Below are 24,500 nucleotides of genomic sequence, written 5' to 3'. Positions count from 1 at the left end.
CCCTTGAATAAATCTTTGTCATTTATTTCTAGCACAGCCTCCAGAACCTTCTGAGTTTGTTTAACACATGTGTGAGAGCATTTTGAGAGCTGTGAATTGCTAAATAATACTTTTTACATTTAAATAACTATAGAATTTATCTCATTTCCATAGACACTTATTTTAAAAATCACTGACCTGAAAAAATTATTCGGGTTAAAAATATGTAACAATCCCTCATTACACTTCAGTGTCCCCATCTATAGTCTTTCTACACCCTGTCTACATCCTATTCCCTCTGTCAGTCTTTCCCAACTTTAGTCATGTCATGGCTGTAAGTGCTGAAGGGGCGCTAGCCTGGTGGTTTGGGCCACCCAAACCCTCCTGGCTGCTTCAAGGATGGAGAAAATAAAAATCTAGAACACTGTAACCTGTTCATAGCACAAAGGTCTGCACTATATTAGCCAAACATGGAGAATACCCATTAATACTTTTTATAGCAAATACAGCAAATATCAGGTCAGTAATTTTACAAATAAACATCTATAGAAATAAGATAAATTATACAGTTTATTTAAATGTAAAAAGTATTACATAGCAATTCAAATTACATAAAAGAGGGCAAAAGCAAGTAAGCAAACAACAACAACAACAAAACACAATGTTGGAGTCCATGACAGATTTTTCTCTCTCCAGTTCAAACGACTTAAAGTTCACTCCCAAACGTTAACTCAAGTACTTTTTAAACCCTTTTTAGAGCAGTTTATTTCTGATGTTAAAGTTAAAGGAGATGGTGTCTGTAACTTTATCTTCATTTGAAAGGGCCACAGTAGACTATTCTGCTTAAGAAGAGAGACATGAGGGCAGCCGGTTGGCTCAGTTGATTAGAGCACAGTTCTCATAACACCAAGATTACGGGTTAGATTCCCACGTGGGCCAGTGAGCCCTCCACAACCGGACTGAAAATAAAGACTTGACTTGGAGCCAATGGGTCCTGGAAAAATACACTATTCCCCAATAAAATAAATAAATAAATACACAAATAAATAAATAAATAAATAAATAAATAAATAAATAAATGTGGTGGAGTTTTTTTTAAAAGAAGAGAGAATGAGGTAAGATAATAGGGCCCAAATTTAAAACAAAGAAGGATCTTTGCAAATATACAATCAATATAATATTATTAGACAAATATCCTCTGAATCACAGCTCTCTGCAGAACTTAGCACAGGAAATTATATTAATTTTCTTTGGAGGCTTTGTTCCATTAGTATGTACAGCAGAGTTCAAGCCCTGCTCAGATTATGAGCATGCCTTCATGACTTATTTTTAACTAGCTACTTAACCAGTTATGAAAGTATGCCAAATGAATTTACATGACCCCCATGCTCCCTAAAGATCAAATTTAAACAGAACTTTAGAGTAATAAAATAGTAACATATTATTAGAGTTTCTTCTACCAAAAATGTCAATCCCCAACTTGCCAGTTATAATCTTTGAACAAAATAACTATTTTTGAGAAATGTGTTTCAATAGTTGACATATGTATCTCCCACTTTATAAACTGATCTGAGGTGAACTATTAGGCATAAATTATACATGATTACATTTAAGGAACTTGAACAATTATGACTCACACCCTGCTATTTCCTTTGTTTCATTTCTTGCTTACCGAGACTAATGTAGAAATCATTTCACTGATTAGTTGTTGTCCCATGCAGCCAGAGGAAACATTTGCACAGGAAGATGCAACAAGGAAGAAAATCATTTAGATACCAGAAAAGATAAATGAAGAAAAGAAGGGGATAAGGAGAGAGGAAACATAAACAATACTTCTTTTATATATATATTTTTTTAGTGTTTCAGTAAAAATGTCACAATACAAAACCAGCTGTTAAAATCATCCATTCATTAAAAGCATTAGTATGAATATGGTAATTAAAGGTGTTCCTAAAATGGACTAAAGTTACATAACAAAAACACTGATATTGGACTGGCCTGGTGGCTCAGGTGGTTGGAGCACCGTGCTCCTAATGCCAAGGTCGCCAGTTCAATTCCCACATGGGCCAGTGAGCTGCACACAATGGCTCTCCCTGGAGCTGGACTGCTGTGAGCAGCCGGAGGTCGGCATGGGCTACTGTGTGCTGCCATGAGTGGCCGGCGGCCAGAGTGAGTGGACGGCAGTCATCGTGAGCAGCCAGTGAGAGCTGCCCTGAGCTGCTGTGAGCGGCCCACTCACGACCAGCGACCGACTGCCTCAGCTGGGGGGAGAGCAAGGCTCATAATACCAGCATGGGCCACAGAGCTGTGTCCTACAACTAGACTGAGAAACAACGGCTTGAACTGGAGTGGGGTGGGGGAGGCGGAAGAAGGGGGGGAGGAACAAACAAACAAACAAAAAAAAACCCTGATATCTAGAAAATATTGCTCTTCTTAAATATTATGAAAATATTTATCAGTGATACAATAGCCACTTACTCTTATAAGCAAGGAACAATTTTGGTCTAGCAAATAGAAATCAATACCAATAGGTAGACATTTGCAAGACACACACAAGAGAGAAAAAAATTTTAGTTAAGGAGAGTAAAACTATCCTATAGTATTGAATTAAATTCATTTTAAATTCTGGTTAAATTTCCATTTTAAGAAAGCCAGCTTCCTCTTGCACCTGCTAATTTGAAGAGAAAGACTGAACCCTTAGTTACTTTTCTATTTGGAAGCAGAGAAAGAAAGGGGATGAACTAGAAAGAAAATTTAAGGATTATAATTGTCTCAAAATAATTTTACCAATTCTACTTCAAAATTATATACCAAATCTATGTATTTGTCACCCCTCTCCTGCCTGCAGTCTCGATCACACCACCGTAAGCTCTCTCACCTGAACCCTACAGCAGCCTTCCCACTAGTCTCCCTGCCTCTACTCTTTAGCTGCTCTCATCCATTCAGACCAATTACAGACAGAAAAATTATCTTAAAACAGAATGTGGACACTCATCCCCTTGTTTAGGACCCTCAACAGCTTCTCTGTGCCCTTGGAATAAAATCCTAACTCCTCACCATGGCTTACAATTTCCCATGTTTTGACCTCCATACACCTTCAACAGTCTCTCTTTACCTCAATCTCCCCTCACTCCACTGAACTCCAGTCACACAAGCCTTCTGTTTCCTAGACCATACCAAAGTCTTTGCCACCTCAAGAAATCTGGAAGACTCTTCTCATCCCTCAAGTCTCAGCCTGGATGAAACCTCCTGACAGATGCCTTCCCTGATCACCATATTTAAAGTAAATTTGCCCTCCTCATCTTCATCAGCACACTCTGATTCTTTCTTTAGCACATTTTTTAAATCTATAATTTAATTCACTTCTTTGATAATTTCTTTCTTATCTTCCTTCTTACTTTTCTCCCTTCCTTCCTTTTTTTTTTTCTACCTTACTATTTTGACTGAGGATCATACCACTCACTACTGAAAACCCAGAGCACTGAAAACACAGTGCTTGGCATGTGGTAGGTAGACATTGGATAAATTTGTTGAATGAATGAACTTTCAAGAAATGGCTAAGCTGATAAGAGAGCCTTCGGCCATCAAGTCGCAATCCTAAACTGACTCTTAATCTCCAGGCAAAAAACTGTATTAAAATTGTAATACTCAGTATCTACCGATAACAAAAGATGAATGTAAGTCACATTTGACTTCTGCAATTACACATTGCTATTGTAATTCAATTCAACTCCGAAAAGTAATATATAGATAACAACTCTTAAAATGTGTATCCATTTTTATTTGGCATCCCTGGTGTGTGTGTGTGTGTGTGTGTGTGTGTGTGTGTGTGTGTGTGTGTAGAAAATCTGTGGTTGTCTGTAACCTTCCTCTGCCCCTAGAGAGAAGGGATTTACTTGATTGGATGTTTGCCTGGTCATTAAGAAAAACTTCTCATTTTAGTAATCAGACGTATTTTAAGCCAAAACCTTAGCAAAAAATCGAGATGGTGCTTTCCTTTGGCCTACAGCACTGCATCATCACAAGTCATTCTCAGAGGAATCTTTGTGCAGGTGAAATATGTCATATGAACAAAAAACAGTACTCCACACACACATACAGTTTAAAGAATAATTATATAGTGAATACTCATGTAACCACACTGAAGTCAAGAAACAAAACACTGCCAGAACCACAGACACCCCTTGTCACATGTCCCAGGCGTATGCCACAAGTCTTCATCTCCTGAAGAGGTAACCATCATTCTGACATAAAAATTCCCTTCTTTTCCTTATAGCTTTACCAAACAATGTATGACTTCCCAAGAAATATACTTTAGTTTTTCCTATTTTCAAAAATATATATATAGTCATAACATATTATATCACGTTATTTTAAGTAATAAAGTCTATTGCTGCTCAGAAATCAGTGGATCTGATGAATATTATAAATTTCAATGAATTACCATCTATACTCTCAGAAATCTAATAAAAGAGAATAGTTGCAAGGAAAATGTTAAATAACATACAGTAAAAAAAAACACTGAGCTTTTGTACAAATGTGCTTTTTTTATCTTCCAAATCATGGAGTATAACTCAACTGATTAGGGACCTGGGCAAGAGGGGAAATGAATCACAGATTAACATGTCCCCATAGATCTTACACAGAAGACTCATTCAATCTTAGAGAATCAAGGATGGTAGAGGAATTATATCTCGTAAATAAATAAATTATATCTCATAAATAAGAATTAACTTGATGGAAACAATTACCATCAGGGATACAAAATATGTTTCAGCCCTAAGAAGCTATTTTTATGTCACTACCCACCCAGGAAACTCTGGAAATTTATTTAAATTAGCAAATATAAGAAGAATACAACTACAGAATTACAACTTCTCCCTAACATTAGACATACTGCAATATACATTCATGAAGCTATTTAGGGAAACATACGTATTGGAGAATAGTCTTCTAAACAATACTATCAACCTGAAGGGCAGGTAAGATAACATAGACTTTAATGTTTCTATCAATTTAAAAAAAGAGACTCAAACCTTTCAAGTTCTTTCTTTTGTCCTCCAAATGCAATCACAGTTCGAATTGCTGCTAAGACCTCTTCAGCTACTGCTCCAGCTTTTGCATATGCCAAGAGTTCTTTATCAGTAAATGAAGATAGAACCTGTTTAAAAATGCAATTTCAGATCATTTAAGTTTTTCAACAAGCTAATTTTATAATTTGTAAAATAAAAATATATACACAAATGCTGCTTGTACGTTAACATACGTATTGAACAAAATCTGTCTTTTACTTGTCTTCGGCCATGATATTCTAATGTTTGGTATATATATTCCCTGTAAGCCACTTCAAATTCTTTTTGGACTCAGATGGCATAAAATAAATTCAATTAAAATTTTTGTTCTCTCACTGAATGCTTCATTGATCCTCATCTAAATAAAGAAAACTGACACTTTTGGGAGATCTTAAATTACACAAAAGAAGATACATACTATAGTCATAAATTTAGAAAAAAGGCATTACAATACATCAAGAAAATACGGTGTGTGCTCAACACAGCAATTGCAAATTGTACTCTCGTTCAGAAGTGTCAAGGTGGGAGGCCAGAAGAATGCTGGGGACCAAGCACTGTGTGGTGACAGAACTACCAGAAGGTGTCACGTGCCAGGGGAAGGTGGTGCTCCTGAGCAAAATACAGGCAGCCACCAGGGAGGTCTTTGTTTTGTGGATGCTCTTTGATCCTTCTGTTTGATTTCTGAGCATTTAATCTGCGGAAGGAACAGTACTGGGTACTTTATATACACAGGATCTCACTTATTCTTCTCAATTGCACATTGAAGTAGGTACTACTTCCCCCAGTTTTTACAAGAGGAAATGGAGGGATGAAGAGGTTACATAATTTGTGAGTTAAGTGAAATATGGACATACCACTGTTTGTCTAACTCTTCAGTTGTTGAAGTATGGCTTGCTGTTGTTGGATAGACCTTTTCAACCATTATTTTTTTCTAATACTCCCTTAGTCCCACTCTCTTTCTCCTCTTCTTTTAGGACTCCAATGGTAACAAATGTTCCTGTCTTTTGGCCCTTTTGTTATTGTCTTTTGGATTTTTTGTTATTGTCCCAGAGGTCCCTGAGGCTCTTTTCATTTTCTGTTTCTGAGTGGGTGAATGCTGTTGTTCTATCTCCAGGTACACTGATCCTATCCCATCATCTCCACTCACTGAGATAGAGCTCACCCATCATGACTTTTATTTCTGCTGTTGTATCCTTCAGTTCTTTAATTTCATTTTGTTCTTTTTTCATAACTTATATTTCATTGCTGATATTTTCTATTTTTTTGTTTGTTTGTTTCAAGAGGATTTGCAATTGCTTAGGGAAGCATTTTCATGATAGCTGTTTTAAAATTCATGTCAAATCATTCCAGCATCTGATTTATCTCAATGTTGGTGCAGGTTAATTGGTTTTTTTCTCATTCATGCTGTGGTTCTTGGTGTGACAAGTAATTTTTTATTGTATCCTTGGCATTTTATCTATTATGTTAGGAGACTCTGGGTCCTATTTAAACCTTTATTTTAGCAAGCAGTAACCCTCTTTGGGTGTAGCGTGTAATTTTTGGCCTACTTTTGTAAGCTGTGGTTCCAGTGCAGTTTAATATACAAGCCTTTGTGGTATTATTTTCGTCAACATGGTTTAGCTGGAGCTCCTGAAGCTACTATTGGCCCATGCTTCTGCTACCTAAGGGAGTGGAAGTGGTTTCTTCAGGTCAAAGCACCACGTATCTCTTGCTGGGGGCCAAGTATGGTGGTTTCCCCTACCTGTGACCTCCAGCTGCTCCAGTGTCTCTGGGAGGAGAAGAGGCGCCAGCACACAGGTGCAGAGGCTTTGTAGACCAGGAAGCTTGTTATGACTGGTCCCTTCCTGTTCTGCCTTCTTGCCCTGGTGTCTCTGGGTTGGGTAGGAGGGCCTCAGGCTTATAGGGACCAAAAGGCTTCCCAGACTGGGCCACATTTCTTTTGTAAACTAGCTGACAACCAGAGAACTTAAGAAATTTGTTTGAAATCATACCAAACTTTATGGCAGAGTGAGGATTAAAACTGAGGTCTGTACCGATAAGCCTAGTGTTCCATTTATTAAATAAATAGTATCTGAAGCAATGCATAATTAATTATTAAAAGATTAACTTACCGTTTTCCTAACTTAACTAGAATGGACATCAATACATTTTAAACAGTTTATCAACAAATACTGATAGGAAGAGTTTGCCACCTGCCTTGCTTAATATTCTATAAATAGAAAAGCCAATTAACACAGAAAGGTTTTGCAAAATATTTCAGCTGACTGATACAGAGATGCAATTTAACCACCCAAACACCATTTAAACAGTCTGATTTATTTTATGTTAGCCTTGGCTTTGGTTGGCCCTCTGTTATTTTATATCTTTTTGCCACATGAATTTGCAGTACCTTCTCTAAGTTGTGTTGAACCCAACAGAAATTACCTACTGGGCCAATCTCTCCAGCACAACCCACTGTTACATCAAATCAGTTTAAAATGAACACCAAAACCCACCTTAAAAGGGAAAATAAGTTTTACTCTGCCTTTGTAATTGGGAGAGAGAACTGCAGAAACTTAGGATCTACATGCAAATAGGACTAGAAAGTATTTATTTAAATTACTTTCATATCAATGGATTTAAATCTATATAAATATAGAACCATTTACAATGCTGACAAAACTGTACAATTTATAAATTAAAATCTACAATACCAAAAAGATTAAAACCAATAATGTTGATTGAATGGGACACATGGGCTGTTCACTGAACTTGAATCTCTATTTCCTGTGTGAATATGAAATTGTCAACCAGAGAACACAGCTCTTTAAGAGTTGAGCATGCCTTTTATATGAAGGCAGAGGATGAGATATGAGAGTTACTTCTTTCTCATCTCATCCCCAAATAACCACATGACCCAAGACAGCATGGAGTCCTGGCAGGGGTAGGACTCATTGAGGTGGCTTCTGCTTATCCCACTGATTTTGAACAGAAGATTTAAAACCAAATACTTAATCAGAGTCGCAGGCTTCACCTACCTTTGCCCACATGGCAGCTGACAGTCCAAGAACAGGACTGATGGCCAAAATCACAAGGGTTAGCTTCCAACCACGTGTAAATCCTACTATAAAGCCAGTGAAAAACGTTGCCATTGACTGAAAGAATATTCCAATTTTGTCACCAATTCCTTCATTAATTTTGGAGACATCACTAAACGAAACAGATAGTGTTAGAAATACACATTGTAAACACAGAACCTTTCTCCTGAATCCGGTCGTTTTTTTGTGTGTGTGTTTGTTTTACTGTGGGGTAAATTAGTTTATATCTAGGATCTTGCTCAGAAATATCCCCAGAAAGTATCATGTTTTGCTCTCCTGCTTGCAGAGGATTTTTTGAGCCTGGCAAGTACAATTTCTCTTTCAGTGCTAGTCATGCAGGTCCCCTTGTGCTCCCTTATGTACTGGGAACAAAAAGATGCATAAGACATGGTCACTGCTCAGAAGGAATTTAGTCTCATAATTACTTGTAAGTGAGGTACTACTATCTCCTGACAGATCTGATGACATCTCTTTCATTTTAATGAGAATAAAGAACCATGCTTCAGTTCAACATAAAGGTAGGTACTTACTCTGTGAGCCGAGTGTTAAGCTCCCCAACATCATGCACGTCAAACCAGCCTATCTCCTGCCGCATTATAGCATGAAAAAACTGTTTTCTAATTTTAAGTATTTGTCTTCCAGCTGCCAGGCACCAGAATGAAACCTGAATGTAAGCAGCGACAAGCACACCAGCACCAATTCCAGTGTAATAATAGGCATACCTGAAAAACAACAAAAATACTACACACACTGTTTTCTAACCAATACGTCTTTCCCAAACTGACCACTCATTTTTCACTTTTTCAGCTATCTGGCTATCTTGCCATCCTCAACAAACAGAAGGCATCGTAACAAGCAGAGTTGATGGTCGATATCCAACTATGCGCCAAAATAGCGTGGGATGGTAAAGATGGTGCTTTTCTACTTTGGCTCAAAATCCAGCTCTTCACTTAACTGCTATGTAATCTTAGGCAAGCTAATTAAACTTTTTGAGCCTCAGTTTTCTAACTGGTAAAATGGGATAAAAATAGTAAAGCAGTAATGCATGTAATACATGTGGGCCAGTGCCCAGCACTTAGCAAGCACTCAGAAAATGCCAGTTGTTGTGAAAGACTTGTGTAGTGCCTTGGAGTATCACAATCAGGTAAGATCTACCGTTGTTGTCCTATCTACTTGTATTACCTCAGTATTATTTGATGAGCACTTTTAAATAGCTGGTGTTAGTTAACAATGATATCACCAGAAGCTATTAAGCTTAATATAAGATGAGATAATTTAAGATTAATATAAGATGAGATAACACTTTGGGGGTGTTTCCTGCACACTGACAAATGGAAAGAAGTGACAGAACTTGCCAGAAAGTGGAACCAGAAATGGAAATAGCCTCTTGGGCTATTATTAAGCTGGCAGACCTGGGATGCCAACAGACAATTGAAAATAAAAAAGTATTTTTATATCATGTGCCCAACTGGCCATCTTGAGTTATCTTAAAAGGCTTAATGAATCAAACAGTAGTCCTTCCAGCTTAAACTCTAAAAATAAAAGACATGAGCATCTTCTAAAACTAGACCCTTGAATCATCTAGAATTTAGGTTTCTTGCTCTGAGTCATCCTGTTTAAGAATGCAAAGAACTCTTGGGTTTTACTAATCAATTGATTTTTAAGTGAAAGACAAACATTCCGAAATGAAATATACGATATTAATATTCCCATTTTTTTAGAGTTCATTACGTGCCATCTTCAAATAAAAATGTTTGTATGAACCATACAAAAGCTATAAAACTGGTTATGTAATAACCAGATAGTCTCTTATCTTACTGTCCACAACTCAATGTTCCACTCAGCAGGAATCATGCTAAATATATACTCCCAGAGCTACACCTTATAAGTTACAATGTTTATCAGGAAAGACGTAATTGGATTACTATATTTTAGTTAATAGATAACTCAATGGTTACTTATTATCCAAGTGTTTATGATCTAGCAAGAGATAGTTGAAAAGAAATCCTATTTAACAAGTAGATCTCGTGCTTTGGGAATCAGTTAATGAATTTTTAACCAACAGTCTATGTTTACTCAACAAAATATATTTATGTTTAAGGATTTATAAGATGATAATAGGACAGCTTTATTTTCCCCCGATATATATTTTTTTTTTAAAAAGCCTTTCTATGTGAATATTTGAAGTACTTGCTTCTTGTCTTTCAAAAAATAATCAAGTATCTTCATTCTCTCTAAATCTACCAGATCACTTAGAGGATAATTCAGAATCATGATTTTCTGATTCACCAACTCATGCTTTTGGACATGTTTTATAAGTTGTTCTTGGGAGCAAACTTCAAGATATGTAAATCATTAACAAAAGCTTCCTTGAGGTGAGTTCAAGTTAGAGTGATTATATTTATTCTGGGATGTGTTGTTTCGTTGTTTAGAATTATATGCTTGTTAACAAAAAATCCTGTTGATTGATCTCATTATCACATCATTACTGAAAACATCCAGGAAGCAAACTAATAATCACAAAGCTATCGAAAATACTGTGATTCTTAATATAATTCCATTTTGAAAGGCCAGTATGAACTCTAATTTCCCTGTATATGATATTCTATATTTACCAATGCACACATAAATTTAATTTAGGCTTAACCCTAATTTAAATGCACTTTATGCAACAAATTATTTTCTTTAAAAAAATTCTACATTATGTCCTCCTGGGAAACTAACAATTATATTGTTCTATTCACAACTTTAAATCTTCATTGTATGTAAAATTTTAGACACTGCTACAATTAGACTGATACAGAAAAGCTCAACAATAGTAAGGAAAATGTCTAATTACGTGGTCATCTCCTCCTCCAGGTTGAAGTCATATGTAATGTTGATCAGACCTAGAGCACCACAAAACAAAAATATATCATTATATCTCTTTGTTCCCTATTTTAAAAAGCATATAAAAATGAGTCAAACTTCTGTCCTTTAACAATTTATACAAAAGTATCTCAAACTGATTCAGTTTTAATTGTAACATTACAGTCTCCTTGAAATTGTTCACTGTTGGACATCTGCAACCACATACACACTAATCAAATGGAGTTTATTTACAAGAAGAAACCCACATTTATTAAGAAGCAGTCTGTCAGCAAGAATTATCGGTATCCTTGAATTAAAATATTTTATGAAATATCACCAAGATGACACACACAAAAAATCTTTTCGAGAGTCTCTGTCCTGATAAATAAATATCAGTGCATACTTGAAACTAAAACACTCAGTATTTAAAAATCTAACACTGCATTTCTCCAGTTTTTATTTTTATTTAAAAAATATAAAGAATAATGTAATAAACACCAGTGAGCTTATCATGTAGTATTAGCAAATGTTGACATTGTTGAACAAGGTACATTAAAACTTTAACACCACCCACCACCAATAAACACACATGCACGCACGCGTGCACGGACACACACACAATAATCACTGTTCACTATTTAGGTGTGTATTTTTTCATATTTTTTTTCTGTATGCATGTATACAAATACACAAATACACATACACTCTTATTTTATTTTACTATTTGCATTTAGTTTATTTCATTTTTTAATAATTGTTTTATTTTTCAATTACAGTTGATATACAATATTATATTATGTTTCAGGTACACCACATACTGCTTAGACATTTATATAACTTAGGAAGTGATCACCCTGATAGATCTAGTAACCAAACACCATACATAGTTATTACAATATTATTGACTATATTTCTTACGCTTGTACGTTACATCCCCATGACTTTTTGTAACTACCAAATTGTACTTCTTAATCCCTTCTCCTTTTTCACCCAACCCTGCAACCCCCCTCCCACCTGGAATCCATCAAAATGTTCTCTGTATCTATGAGTATCTTTCTAGTTTTTTTGTTCGTTTATCTTGTTCTTTACAATCCACATGTAAGTGAAATCATATGCCCTTTATCTTTCTCTGACTTACTCCACTCAGCACCGTATGCTCTAGGTCCATCCATATAGATGGCAAGATTTCATTCTTTTTCATGGCTGAGTAATATTCCATTGTATACATGTACCACCTTTTCTTTTTCCATTCATCAGTTGACAGACAGTCAGATGGCCTCCATATTTTGGCTATTGTAAATAATGCTGCAATGAACACATGAATGCACATATCCCTTCGAAGTACTGTTTTGGGTTTCTTCTGATAAATACCCAGAAGTGGAATTACTGGGTCTTTCTTTGTCTCTTGTTATAGCCTTTGTTTTAAAGTCTATTTTGTCTGGCATAAGTATTGCTACTCCAGATTTCTTTTTTCATTTCTATTTTCATGAAATATCTTTTTCCATCCCTTTACTTTCAGACTGTGTGTGTCTTTTGATTTGAAGAGAGTCTCTTGTAGGCAGCATACATATGAAATGTCTGACAATTAAGTTCGTGAACGCATCCTAGAACAAGCGCTATGTACCTAATTGCTGAATATAACTATGGTCACCTTCGAAGTACTCCCCTTGGGAAGTTATGCACCGATGCAAGGGCCTAGTCCACCCTTCAAAGCAATTTTAGAACTCTTCTTCTGGAATGGCCATCAGAGCTGTCGTCATATTACTGTTGATATACTGAATATCATCAAAATGTCCTCCTTTTGATATTTCCTTTATCTTCAGGTAAAGAAAGAATTCACTGGGGGCCAGACCAGGTGAGTAGGGAGGGTGTTCCAATAGTGATTTGTTTACTGGCTAAAAACTCCCTCACAGATAGTGCCGTGTGAGCTGGTGCATTGCTGTGATGCAAGAGCCATGAATTGTTGGTGAAAATTTCAGGTCATCTAACTTTTTCATGCAGCCTTTTCAGCAGTTCCAAATAGTAAACTTGGTTAACCAGTTGGTACAAATTCATAATGAATAATCCCTCTGATATAAAAAAAGGTTAGCAACATGTTCACGAACTTAATTGTCATCTATAGTGGAATACTGCTCGGACAGATAATTCATTTGCCCTCATCTCTAGGAGCAGCGTTAAAACCCTTGATGCTATTCCCTCATCCAAGCAGCCTTCAGGGTATCAGACAGTCTGAATCTGTAGATAAGCAGGTTAGTGACAGGGTACTGAGTGTCCTAGACTAAAAATTACAGTAGAGATAGCATGCTATCTTTGAAAAGATGTGGAAGGGTATACAACAGGGAATGGCAGTAAAGAGTGGGGGTGAGAGAAAGGTATTTTAATAACTTTAATTTTTATTTCATATTTATTTTTAAATGGTTTCCCTTGCTACACAGAACATTTTTGTTTTGTGCACAAAGGAGGCATTATGCTGACTAAACTTGGTTATCACCTCCTCTTGGAAGCCTCCCATGATTCCTACATATGGAGTCAGGTGTCCTTGCTCTCTTTTCCTATGCATTTTGCGTATTTCTGTATCACAGCACTAATCATATCCAATTGCCCTTGTGAGTTCACTTGTCCATTTCTCTTACTATACTAGGTTTCTTGGGGATTGGGAATGAATACTTAGGATATATACTATGGCTGGCACATAAAATGCTTGAATAACAAATTAATTGATGGATAAGAACCACTTACTCAATACCCTACCTCAGAGACTGGCAACCTTTTTCTGTAAAGGACCAGACAGTGAATATTTTAGGCTTTCTGAACCATATGGTCTCTGTCACAACTACACTACTACACCAATGTGGTGTGAAAGCAGCCATAGACAATAAGCAAATGATGGGTATGACTGTGTTCCATTACAACTTTACTTACAGGTACTGAAATTTAAATTTCATATAGTTTTTATGTGTCACAAAATATTATTCTTCTTTTTATTTTTTCCCCCAATGATTTAAAAAGGTAAAAGTGATTCTTAGCTCACAAGTGGTACAAAAAGGGGCAATAGGCCAGATTTAGGTCATGGGCCACAGTTGGAGGACCCTTGCCTTCCCTGAAAGGCATGGCTAATGGTCCACAGTTACTAAAGAAATACTGCACAAAGGGATGGGTATTCCCATCTGTAACAGGTACTGAGTAACTTTGGGTGTGACCTGAGCTTTCAACCATAAAAACTGAGGTAGTATCACAGAGTTCTACCTTATATAAAGACAAAATCATATAAGGGATCATGTCATCATTGCAACTTATGTAGGTCCATTTGTGTGAAACACAGAAGCATGAGTTTCCTGTTAATAATAATAATAATAATAATAATAATAATAGACATTTGTTGAGCACTTTTTTTATGACTAGGCCCTGTTCTGTGAGTCTTAAATGACAAATCCATTTAATTCTTACAACCACACTATAAAGTAGGTTCTATAGTCATCCAATATTTTATAGAAAATGAAATTAAAGTATGAAGAAATTCCCCAAACCTCCAAATTAAAAAGCGATAAAAGTGGGGTTTTAGAGCCAGGCACTCCAATTATTCTAGAGCCCACTCTCTGATCCTTAAATACAGTACCTCTTAACAGACTGACAGAGGCAAATTTCCAAATATTTCTCTAAGTTTTTCCAAGATTGAAAAAGTGAGCTGATTGGGAAGGATTGGTAAGCGATGCTTGTGAACTATGACCCCAATTGAAAAACCACATGATCCGGACATCTGTGAAGATAAAGTCCAAATTACCAGTTCACAAGGTGTGGCGATGCAAACATTATCTGGCTGGGAGATTCTGATCAGCATACAGACACATGGGCCTTCGGTGGCAGCTAGTATCCACAATTCGACCATTGCCTGGGAACTCATGCATGCTGTTAGGTAACTAAGTCAGATTACTGTCCATCTCACATATCTATATGTGGTCCAGGTAAAGATGAGAGATAATAATGGTTAGTACTTCTACTCAAATAGATCAATTGTATTTTTATAAGCGTAAGAGCCAATTACTACCTGGGTGATGGACATACAAGGTATACAAATGTTAACGCAGTTTTGAAAAAAAGGACCAATGGACATAGCGCAAGTTGAGTATACTGTGGCCCATCAGAGTTGAGGTCTGTTAGCATCAGGCAGCCATTTAATAGTCTGTCCTTCCCAGATTGGCCAAGCTCCGATGGTTGTTTTAATAGCCCAATATTTCCTTCTTCATATAGATGAGTTCAGCAGCTATCCTTTCTGTAGTGCATGATTAGTATAACAACTGCCACACTGTTAGATCATTGTGTTTTGTCTGGACTTCATCAAAAAGTGGGTAGGGATGGAGGAAAAAAGATGGCAGAATAGGTAAACGCTGTGCCTGCCACCTCCCATGACCACATTTAAATTACAACTAAATTATAGCTCAACCTTGAGAACCATCTGAAGACTAGCTGAACAGAACCCCTAAAACTAAGGATATAAAGAAGAGGCCACCTCGAGAGTGGTAGGAGGGGCGGAGACACTAAATGGACAGACCCCAAACCCACAGGTAGTGGCTGAGCATTAGGAGGCACACCTTGATGTCACAGGCCCCTTCTGAAGAGTGAGGGGTCCCAGCCTCACACCATGCTCCCCAGCCCAAGGATGTAGTACCAGGAAGAGAGGTCCCCACAACATCTGGCGGTGAAACACTCACTTGCAAGCACTCACCCTGGGTTCCAGAGGAGAGGGGTGGGAACTCGAAACGTGCCAGAGACATACAGGGAAAGACTGAGTTGTGTGGCTTCAGGACAAGACTAGAGGGACAGTCACTATTATCCCTGTACGGAGCCTGCCTCACGTGTAGCCTCTAAGCAGGCACCATCTTTCCTGTGTTGAACCCTCCCCCCACGGGCCAAATCTGAGACCACAATGGTCTGATAAAATACATATGTACCCCACCTTGGTGAATCCCTGGAACTCTGCCCTGCCCAGCTAGTGTGGCATCACCCAGGCCACTCCTGGCTCCTCGGCAGCTGTCCCACTGCACAAGCCACTGGAGGCTTGTACAGCAGCAGACACCCCACAGTGGCCTGGAAAACTTTCAGTGGTGGGTGGTCAGTACCAGCTCACACTACAGTCTTTCTTGGATGGCTCTCAGGGATGTGCAGGCCTGAGGTGATCAGCAGCTGACCTTGGGGTTTTATGGATTGGCCATAGGCGCAGCACTGGCACAAAACCTGAATCTGCATTAACTCTGTGAATACCACCCACCCTACTCTGGTGGCTCCCTGGAACCCTACCGCACCTGACATGGGTGGCACTGCCAAGAGCACTGTCAGCACCAGGACAACCAACCCAGCCCTGTGCACCGAAGGAGGCTGTTTCAGCAGCTGAGACTTACAGGGAGCCAGCAGATAGCAACTGGCCTAGCGGTGCCCTGGGCCTTCTGCTAAGCTGCCCCAGGCCAGATATTAGTGGCAGCCGGCCACACTTTATGGCGAGGTCACCCCCACATGCCTCCAGATCCAGCATAGACAGCAACCAACCATGTATACCTCTGTAGCACCAGGTAGCCTTGGGCCATACAGAGGCAAGGCTGTACTTGCCCTGCACAGCAGATCCTCCCAAGAGGCACAAGAACACCACATCCAGAAGCTGGCTTCAGACCCAAACAGACCACCACATGATTAGTCCCAGAAGTGGCACACCCAAAGAGTGGTATCAACAAGCACAACAGGACACTGGGGCAAATCTCCGTCTGAGGAGTCTGCCCACACAAAACAGCTCATATGCTCTGGACGTAGCCAATCCTCACAGCCAGTCAGCCTAAGAGTCAAACCCACCCAGTGACATGCCAAAAGTAAACAACGCTCAACTACAACAGGAGGGCACACACACCCTACACAAGGGACACTCCAGGAACACACAATACAGGTGATCAGAGAGACTATACCACTGAACCACACATGACACCTTCTACATAAAACCATCCAGCAAAGACTGAAAGACATAGGCAATCTATCTAATACATAGAAACAAACAGAGAGGCAGACAAAATGAGTAAATAAAGAAACATGTCAAACAAATAAAATTCCAGAAAAAGAACTAAATGAAATGGAGGCAACCAACCTACCAGAGACAGAGTTCTTCTAAACACTGGGTATAAGAATGATTAAGAAACTTAGTGAGACCTTGAACAAAGAGATGGTAAACATAAAGAAGTACATAGAAACCATAAAAAAGAACCAATCGTAAATAAAGAATACAATAACTGAAATGAAGAATACACTAGAAGGAATCAACAGCAGATTAGATGAAACAGAGAATTGAATCAGCGATTCAGAAGACAGGGTATCAGAAAACACCCAATCGGAAAAGCAAAAATAAAAATAAAAAACAACAACAAAGAAAGCTTAAGGGACCCCTGCAACAACATCAAGAGTAACAACATTCACAACATAGGACTACCAGAAGAAAAGAGGGAGCAAGGGATTGAGAACCTATTTGAAGATATAATGACTGAAAACTTCCCTAACCAGGTGAAGGAAATAGACACACAAGCCCAGGAAGTACATAAAGTCCCAAACAAGATAAACCCAAGGAGGCCCACACCAGACAGACACATCATAATTAAAGTGGAAAAGGTTAAAGACAGAGAATCCTGCAAGCAGCAAGAGAAAGACAACTACCTTATTTCCCTGAAAATTAGCCCTAGCCGGACAATCAGCATTAATGCATCTTTTGGAGCAAAAATTAATAAGATCCAGTATTGTACTGTACTGTACTGTACTGTACTGTATTGTATTGTATTATACCCGGTCTTATATTATAATAAAATAAGACCGAGTCTTACATTAATTTTTGCTCCAAAAGCCGCATTAGAGCTTATTGTCCGGCTAGGTCTTATTTTTGGGGAAACATGGTAGTTACTTACAAGGGAGCTCCCATAACTGTCAGCTGATTTCTCAACAGAAACTCTGCAGGTCAGAAGGGATTGGCACAAAATATTTAAAGTGATGAAAAGCAAGGATCTACAATCAAGATTACTCTGCCCAACAAGGCTATCCTTTAAAATTGAAGGAGATAAAGAGCTTCCCAGAAAAAGAAAATTCATTACCACCAAGTTAGTACTACAAGACATGCTAAACGGATTTCTTTAAAAAGAAGAAGGGGGAGAAAGAGAACATAAATATGAATAATAAAATGGCAACAACTATGTACCTAGCAATAGTCACTTTAAATGTAAATGCTCCAATCAAAAGATATAAGGTAGTGGAATGGATAAGAAAACAAGATCCATACATATGCTGTCTAGAAAAGACCCACCTCAGATCAAAAGACACACATAGACTGAGTGTGAAGGGATGGAAAAAGATTTCATGCAAATGGAAACTATAAAAAAGCTGATGTAGCAATACGTATATCAGACAAAACAGACTTTAAAACAAAGACTATAGTAAGAGACAAAGAAGGACATTACATAATGATGAAGGGATCAATCCAACAAGAGGATATAACCCTAGTAAACATCTATGCACCCAACATAGGAGCACCTAAATATATAAAGCAAATATTGACCAACAGAAATGAAGACATAAACAGTAATACAATCATAATAGGAGACTTTAACACCCCATTGTCACCAAGGGGCAGATCTTCCAAACTGAAAATCAATAAGGAAACAGATGGATTTAATTGATGTTTTTAGAGCATTCTACCTCAAAGTAGCAGAATGTACATCCTTTTCAAGTACACATGGAATATTTTCAAATAAGGACCATATATTAGGCCACAAAACAAGTTTCAATAAATTCAAGAAGATTGAAATCATATCAGGCACCCTCTCTGAATATAATGGTATGAAGTAGAACCAAAAAAACAAAAAACAAAAAAACCCTAAAAAACACACAAACACATGGAGGCTAAATAACATGATATTAAACAATGAATGGGTTAACAATAAAATAAAAAAGAAATCCAAAGATGGCTTGAGACAAATGAAAATTAAAACATGACACAAAATCTATGGGACACAGTGAAAGCAGTCCTAAGAGGAAAATTCATAGCAATACAGGCCTACCTCAAGAAAAATCTCAAACAATTTAACTTTAAACTTAAAGGAACTGAATCAAGAACAGCAAGCAAAGCCCAAAGTGAGTACAAGGAAGGAATTAATATAAGATCAGAGTGGAAATAAACAAAATAGAGTCTAAAAAAACAACAACAACAAAAAAGCAAAAGACCAATGAAACCAAGAGCTGGTTCTTTGAAAAGATAAACAAATTCCAACAACTTTTAACCAGATTCATCAAGAAAAAATGAGAGAGGACCCAAATAAATAAAATCAGAAATGAAAGAGGAGACGTGACAATGGACACCACAGAAACAAACAAAATTTTAAGAAAACACTACAAGTAATTATACGCCAACAAATTGGACAATCTGAAAGAAGTGGATAAATTCCCGAAACATACAATCTTCCAAGGCTGAATCAAGAAAAAACAAAAAAATCTGAACCAACCAATTACTACGAATGAAATCGAATCAGTATTAAAGAAGCTCCTAACAAACAAGTCTTCAACCAGTGAATTCACAAGTGAATTTTACCAAACATTCAAAGAATTAACACCTACTCTTCTCAAAGCATTCCAAAAAATTCAAGAAGCTTACTGTACAAGTTTACCATTACTCTGATTCAAAACCAGAAAGACATTATATATATATATATATATATATATATATATATATATATATATATACACATATATATATATGTATATATACACACATATATATACACACACATATATATGTATGTGTGTGTACACACACACACACACACACACACACACAGGGTGCCAAAAAAAAATTTATACACATTTTAAGAAGGAAAAAACTGTATTAAAATTGTAATACAATGAATCATGCTAGTATTCATTTGATTAATGCCATCTTTTGAACAAACATCATACTACACATTGCTACCGTAATTCAATTCAACTTCAAAAAGTAATGCAGATATTATCTCTTAAAATGTGTACTTTTTTTGACACTTTCGGTAGTTTGGGAACCATTAGTCCATATTTCTTAGATTCTTCAAGACAAGATTGCACATTCTATTCCCATAGTAAGTCAGTAGGTTAGTTGTATGCTATATACCTGAAACTAATGTAAATATTGAATGTCAACTATAATTGAAAAAAAAACAGTCATGGGGATGTAAAGGACGGCATAGAGAATATAGTCAATAATATTGTAATAACTATGTATGGTGTCAGATGGGTAATAGACTTACTGGGATGATCACTTTGTGAGGTATACAAATGTCTAATTACTATGTTCTTTTGTACACCTGAAACTAATATAATATTGTATGTCAACAGTAACTGAAAAATAAATTTTTAAAAATTAAAAAGTGGGTACGATCAGAATGAGTATAGATGTACACGTAAGGTCTGCTGAGCTACCAGAGAGCACATCAAAGGATTAACTCCAAATAATACTGCCAAATCTAGCATACATAGGAAACAATGAATTCAGAGAGCACCAAGAACTTCCTTTTGGTGAATGGTATGAAAAGAAAGGTGCCAATTCAAAGTTGGAACAACCATTTGGCAGGTACTGTTGAATGCCATGAAGGGACGAAATAAATACATAAGGATTTTATATAGCTTAATCCTACTATAAAATTTTCTGGCCTAACTCATTACCTGCATTTACTGAACTGAAGTAGTCCTGCCTTAGGGTTAAAAGAATGTATTCTTCAGGATCACAAAGAAGGGGTTCTCAGAACCCACAGACAGGTATCAAAGGATCCATAAATACCCCAAATTGGTATGAATACTTATGTACATGTTATTGGGGAAAGAATTCATAGCATTCATCAGAGACTTACTGGTCCAAAAGTTGAAGGGACATTGTAAAACTACATGATATTGCTGTATTCTCAAGTGTATCCTCGAAGAGGCATTTTCAAGATTTCTACTACTTGAGTGCGCACCAGGTTGTAAGTCTTTCGGTAGCGTAGTTTAAATCAATCTATGCTTGACCAAAGTTGACTTGGAAGCTCAGAGCTATCAACTAGTCCCTCCTCAATCAAGTGTGAGAGTGTCAGAGAGTGTGTATGTGACACCCAAAGTATTTCAACAGTCCATTCACTTTCCTACTCTCCTAAAGGATTGTTCTAGACCTCCGTTCTTTATCAGCCAAATGTCTTGCTTCCTACTTCACTAAGTGAAGTAACCAAAAGAAAACTTTCACATATTCTTCCCTCCTCATCTACCCACCTTTGGGCATTGGCACTCAAATACTCTCTCTTCCCACCTGTTATTATAGATGAACTACTGGTACTACCACCTAAAGCAAATATTTCTTCTTGAGCATTAGATCCCTTCCTGTCTCATGGATATCACTCAAGCAAATTTCTTTCCTCTCTCTCAAAGCATCAGTTTCTCCTCTCTTTTGGATCCTTCACCTTAGCATACAAACTATTATTTCTCCTTTCCTAAATACACACACACACACACACACACACACACCCCAAAATAAATAAATAAATAAACAAATAAAAATTAAAAACTTCTCTTGGCCCAATTTCTCCATTTTAGTTAGCATCTGTTTCCAAAGAGCCCAACCTGTGACAACGTCCAAAATTAAATTTCTGGTATTTACTGCCAAACCCACTCTCCCCTCTACCTTCATCCTAGCTGATGATAACTGCATCTAGTTTATCCAGTTTCTCAGGGTAAAAACTTTAAAATCATCCAGGACTCCTGTCTCTTGCACTCATATCCAATATCAGAGCATCTCACAACTGATCCCTAATTATCATTCAAGGTCCAGATTAGGTTTCTATTCCTCTTCCTGAAACTTCCTGGGATATTTCTGACTTCACAGTGCTCTCTCTTTTTCTGCATATCCCAGCCAGCACTTCCACTGTGCATTCTAATGCTGGTGAATATTGTCTTCTCAAACTCATTACAAATGTGAACAATAGCTCAGACCCCTCCACCTCCCACTGCACTAACCACACTAGTGCATATTTAGTAAGGGCCTTACAAACATCACTCTAAGTGACTGATTTTTCTTCAAACTTCCAATAAAATCAGTACCATAAACAATACTTACTTGCATTAGTCATGTTTGTATAAGTTAAGTTTTGTGACTTTCCTGCATTGGCAAAGGCATCCGTCATGTCTCCAAAAACCAGCATCGTGAGTGGGAGTCCAGCTCCATGGATCATGGCAGCCAGAGACCCCAGCAACATATACATCTTATCAAGCCAATTCGAATAGCGAAACTAAAAAAGAAAAAATGTAGAGAATAGGAACAATTAGCACAGTTTCGTGGATGGATTGCTTTACCTTCCATATGTATCCCAAATCCAAACATTTCTCAGACTACCTTTGCTACCACCCTGGTCCAAGATAAACTTTCTAATTAGATAAACGTCTAATTAGAAATGGGCATTTAATTCTTCTATTGAGTTCTGACCTACTTCTTCCTATTGAACTCAGTATGTCTTCTTTTTTTACACATGAGGTTTGATGAGAGGGAGGGGACATTCCTCTGGGAAACTGTAAAAGTCTTTAATGGTAGAGTAATAGAAATATACTATTTGTTCCTCTGACTTCCAAGAATACCACTTTCCATCTCAAGATTTTTTAGTCAAGAAAAATCTTGATTGACAAGGGCCCTCTAAGGACACGATTGAGGAAACACGTTTTGTTGGTTTAAGAAAGTGGCTTGAGTCACAGTTCAGCTGCATAATAGCATTAGCATAAATGTAAAATGATTTTAATGTAGTTAGTGAAAAGGAAAAAAATGAGTTAAGATGCATGCTTGCCAAAGAACAGATTTCATGAGAAGACAGAATATGGCCATAATAACTGACAAGTGCAGACCTGCACAATCTCTGTAATTGTAGGCTCAAGAAGACAAGAAAGACTTCTCTGTATCTAAAATGATAAAAGTGATAAAAAGAAGATATAGTAAGAGGAATGTGCTTGGGGCCCTAAGAATGCCCCCCTGGAGAAGCAATTAATACTTCTATATAATTCAAGGAACTAGTTAAGGACTGGAAGAAAACAAAAACAGAAACAGGATGAAGCCAGCTGTGGGGGTTAGCGGATAAATCCCAAAGCAGGTGGTTGTTGTATGAATGCAAGACATAGATATAGTCAGCAAGTTTGTGGGGAGAAATGGGTAGAAAGTCATAGCTCAGGGCAGGGCATATAAACGAAAACAAAGATCAAGAACCAGCAACGTAAAGGACACAGCAGCAGAAAGTAAAATTTAGACTGTATATATGTCCCACAAAGAGAAACCAATCTTAACTTTAGCTAACAGGGAACTTACAGTAGTACAAAATGGGAATAAGTATTGAACTAACAAGTGGAGAAGTAAAGAGCAGAATAGTTCTTGGTGGTAGTGAACGGCAGTCCATAAAGCAGGAAAGAAAAAGTGAAGCTGAAATATAAAATTAGTGAAAATTGAAGTTTGGTGTAAGAAAATCTAATATATACTTAAATCTATACATACATATTCATTTAAACTTTTTCTAGCTCTTAAAAATGTACAAGTGAGGTTAAGTTTGGGTTAACAGCATATATTTTACATAATCTAAAAACATCACCCTCTTTACAAACTAAACCTTTAAGGGAGATTGTTTTGGACATTTTTTGTCATATTTCATTGAAACACAGGCTAAATTTACCACTATTTTGTCTTAACTAAGCACTCATCTACCTCCTAAAAAACACACACACAAGGAGGAAGATATGGGCAGAAACCATTTATCTTCTCTTAGAGACTTTATTAAAGTGGACAAAATATTACATTCCTCAGTAGAGGAAGGGAAGATATTTGACATGCAAGGATTTCTCTCATCACTACCGCCATAAGACATCTGACCTCCAAAAAAATCATTGGCCATAATAAAAACAAGCAGGTCATGAATACAAAAATTTACTAAATGCCTACTTGATGACTGAAATAAATAGAAACGACAGAGATACGTAGAAAAGACAGAACTCCTGTCTTCAGAGTGTTTAAAGAGAATGAGGAAGGCAAAGCAAAAAACATGCAATATATATTCTGCACATTTTGACAGCATAGTGTACAAAGTAGAGTCGACACAAAATTGAGCAAATGATCATCCCCTCCTTTGTGGAAAAGCATCGTAGAGGAGGTGATGAACCCTCCCAGCTTTGAAAGTTCAGCAAGTGTTTAGAAGCAAGAAGGAAGGCATTCCAGGCGGAAAGAACAGTAAGCAGAGCAGATAAAATCACAATGTGCTTGGCGAAGACTGTCGTCTTCCAAGCTGGGGGTGTGAAGTATAGAAGCAGCAGGAAAAAAGCTGATTGAGGATTGCTTTGGCTATTTGGGGTCATTTGTGATTCTACCTCACACCTGTTAGAATGGATATTATCAATAAGACAAATAATAACAAGTGTTGGAGAGATTGTGGAGAAAAAGGAACCATTATGCACTGCTGGTGGGAATGTAAGCTGGTACAGCCGCTATGGA

The 24,500-nt window shown here is 37.3% G+C and overlaps 1 protein-coding gene across 2 annotated transcripts in view; it reads right to left on the bottom strand.

The window, feature by feature from the left end:
* The window catches only part of ABCB1 (ATP binding cassette subfamily B member 1), an 85,479-nt gene that overhangs the window by 45,370 nt on the left and 15,609 nt on the right, over positions 1-24,500 (bottom strand). For both annotated transcript variants that reach the window (XM_074340683.2, XM_088797779.1), the window contains exons 4-8: positions 22,101-22,272; positions 10,968-11,016; positions 8,659-8,850; positions 8,069-8,240; positions 5,016-5,140 (exon numbers count right to left, since the gene is read on the bottom strand). In XM_074340683.2, the coding sequence (XP_074196784.1) occupies positions 5,016-5,140; positions 8,069-8,240; positions 8,659-8,850; positions 10,968-11,016; positions 22,101-22,272 (710 nt within the window). The remainder of the gene's footprint in view (positions 1-5,015; positions 5,141-8,068; positions 8,241-8,658; positions 8,851-10,967; positions 11,017-22,100; positions 22,273-24,500) is intronic.

Source organism: Rhinolophus sinicus, chromosome 4, assembly GCF_057876585.1.
Source record: "Rhinolophus sinicus isolate RSI-liver-muscle chromosome 4, RSI-T2T, whole genome shotgun sequence".
Lineage (NCBI taxonomy): Eukaryota > Metazoa > Chordata > Mammalia > Chiroptera > Rhinolophidae > Rhinolophus > Rhinolophus sinicus.
Note: the sequence above shows the minus strand (reverse complement) of the source record. Positions and strands in the feature narration are given on the sequence as shown.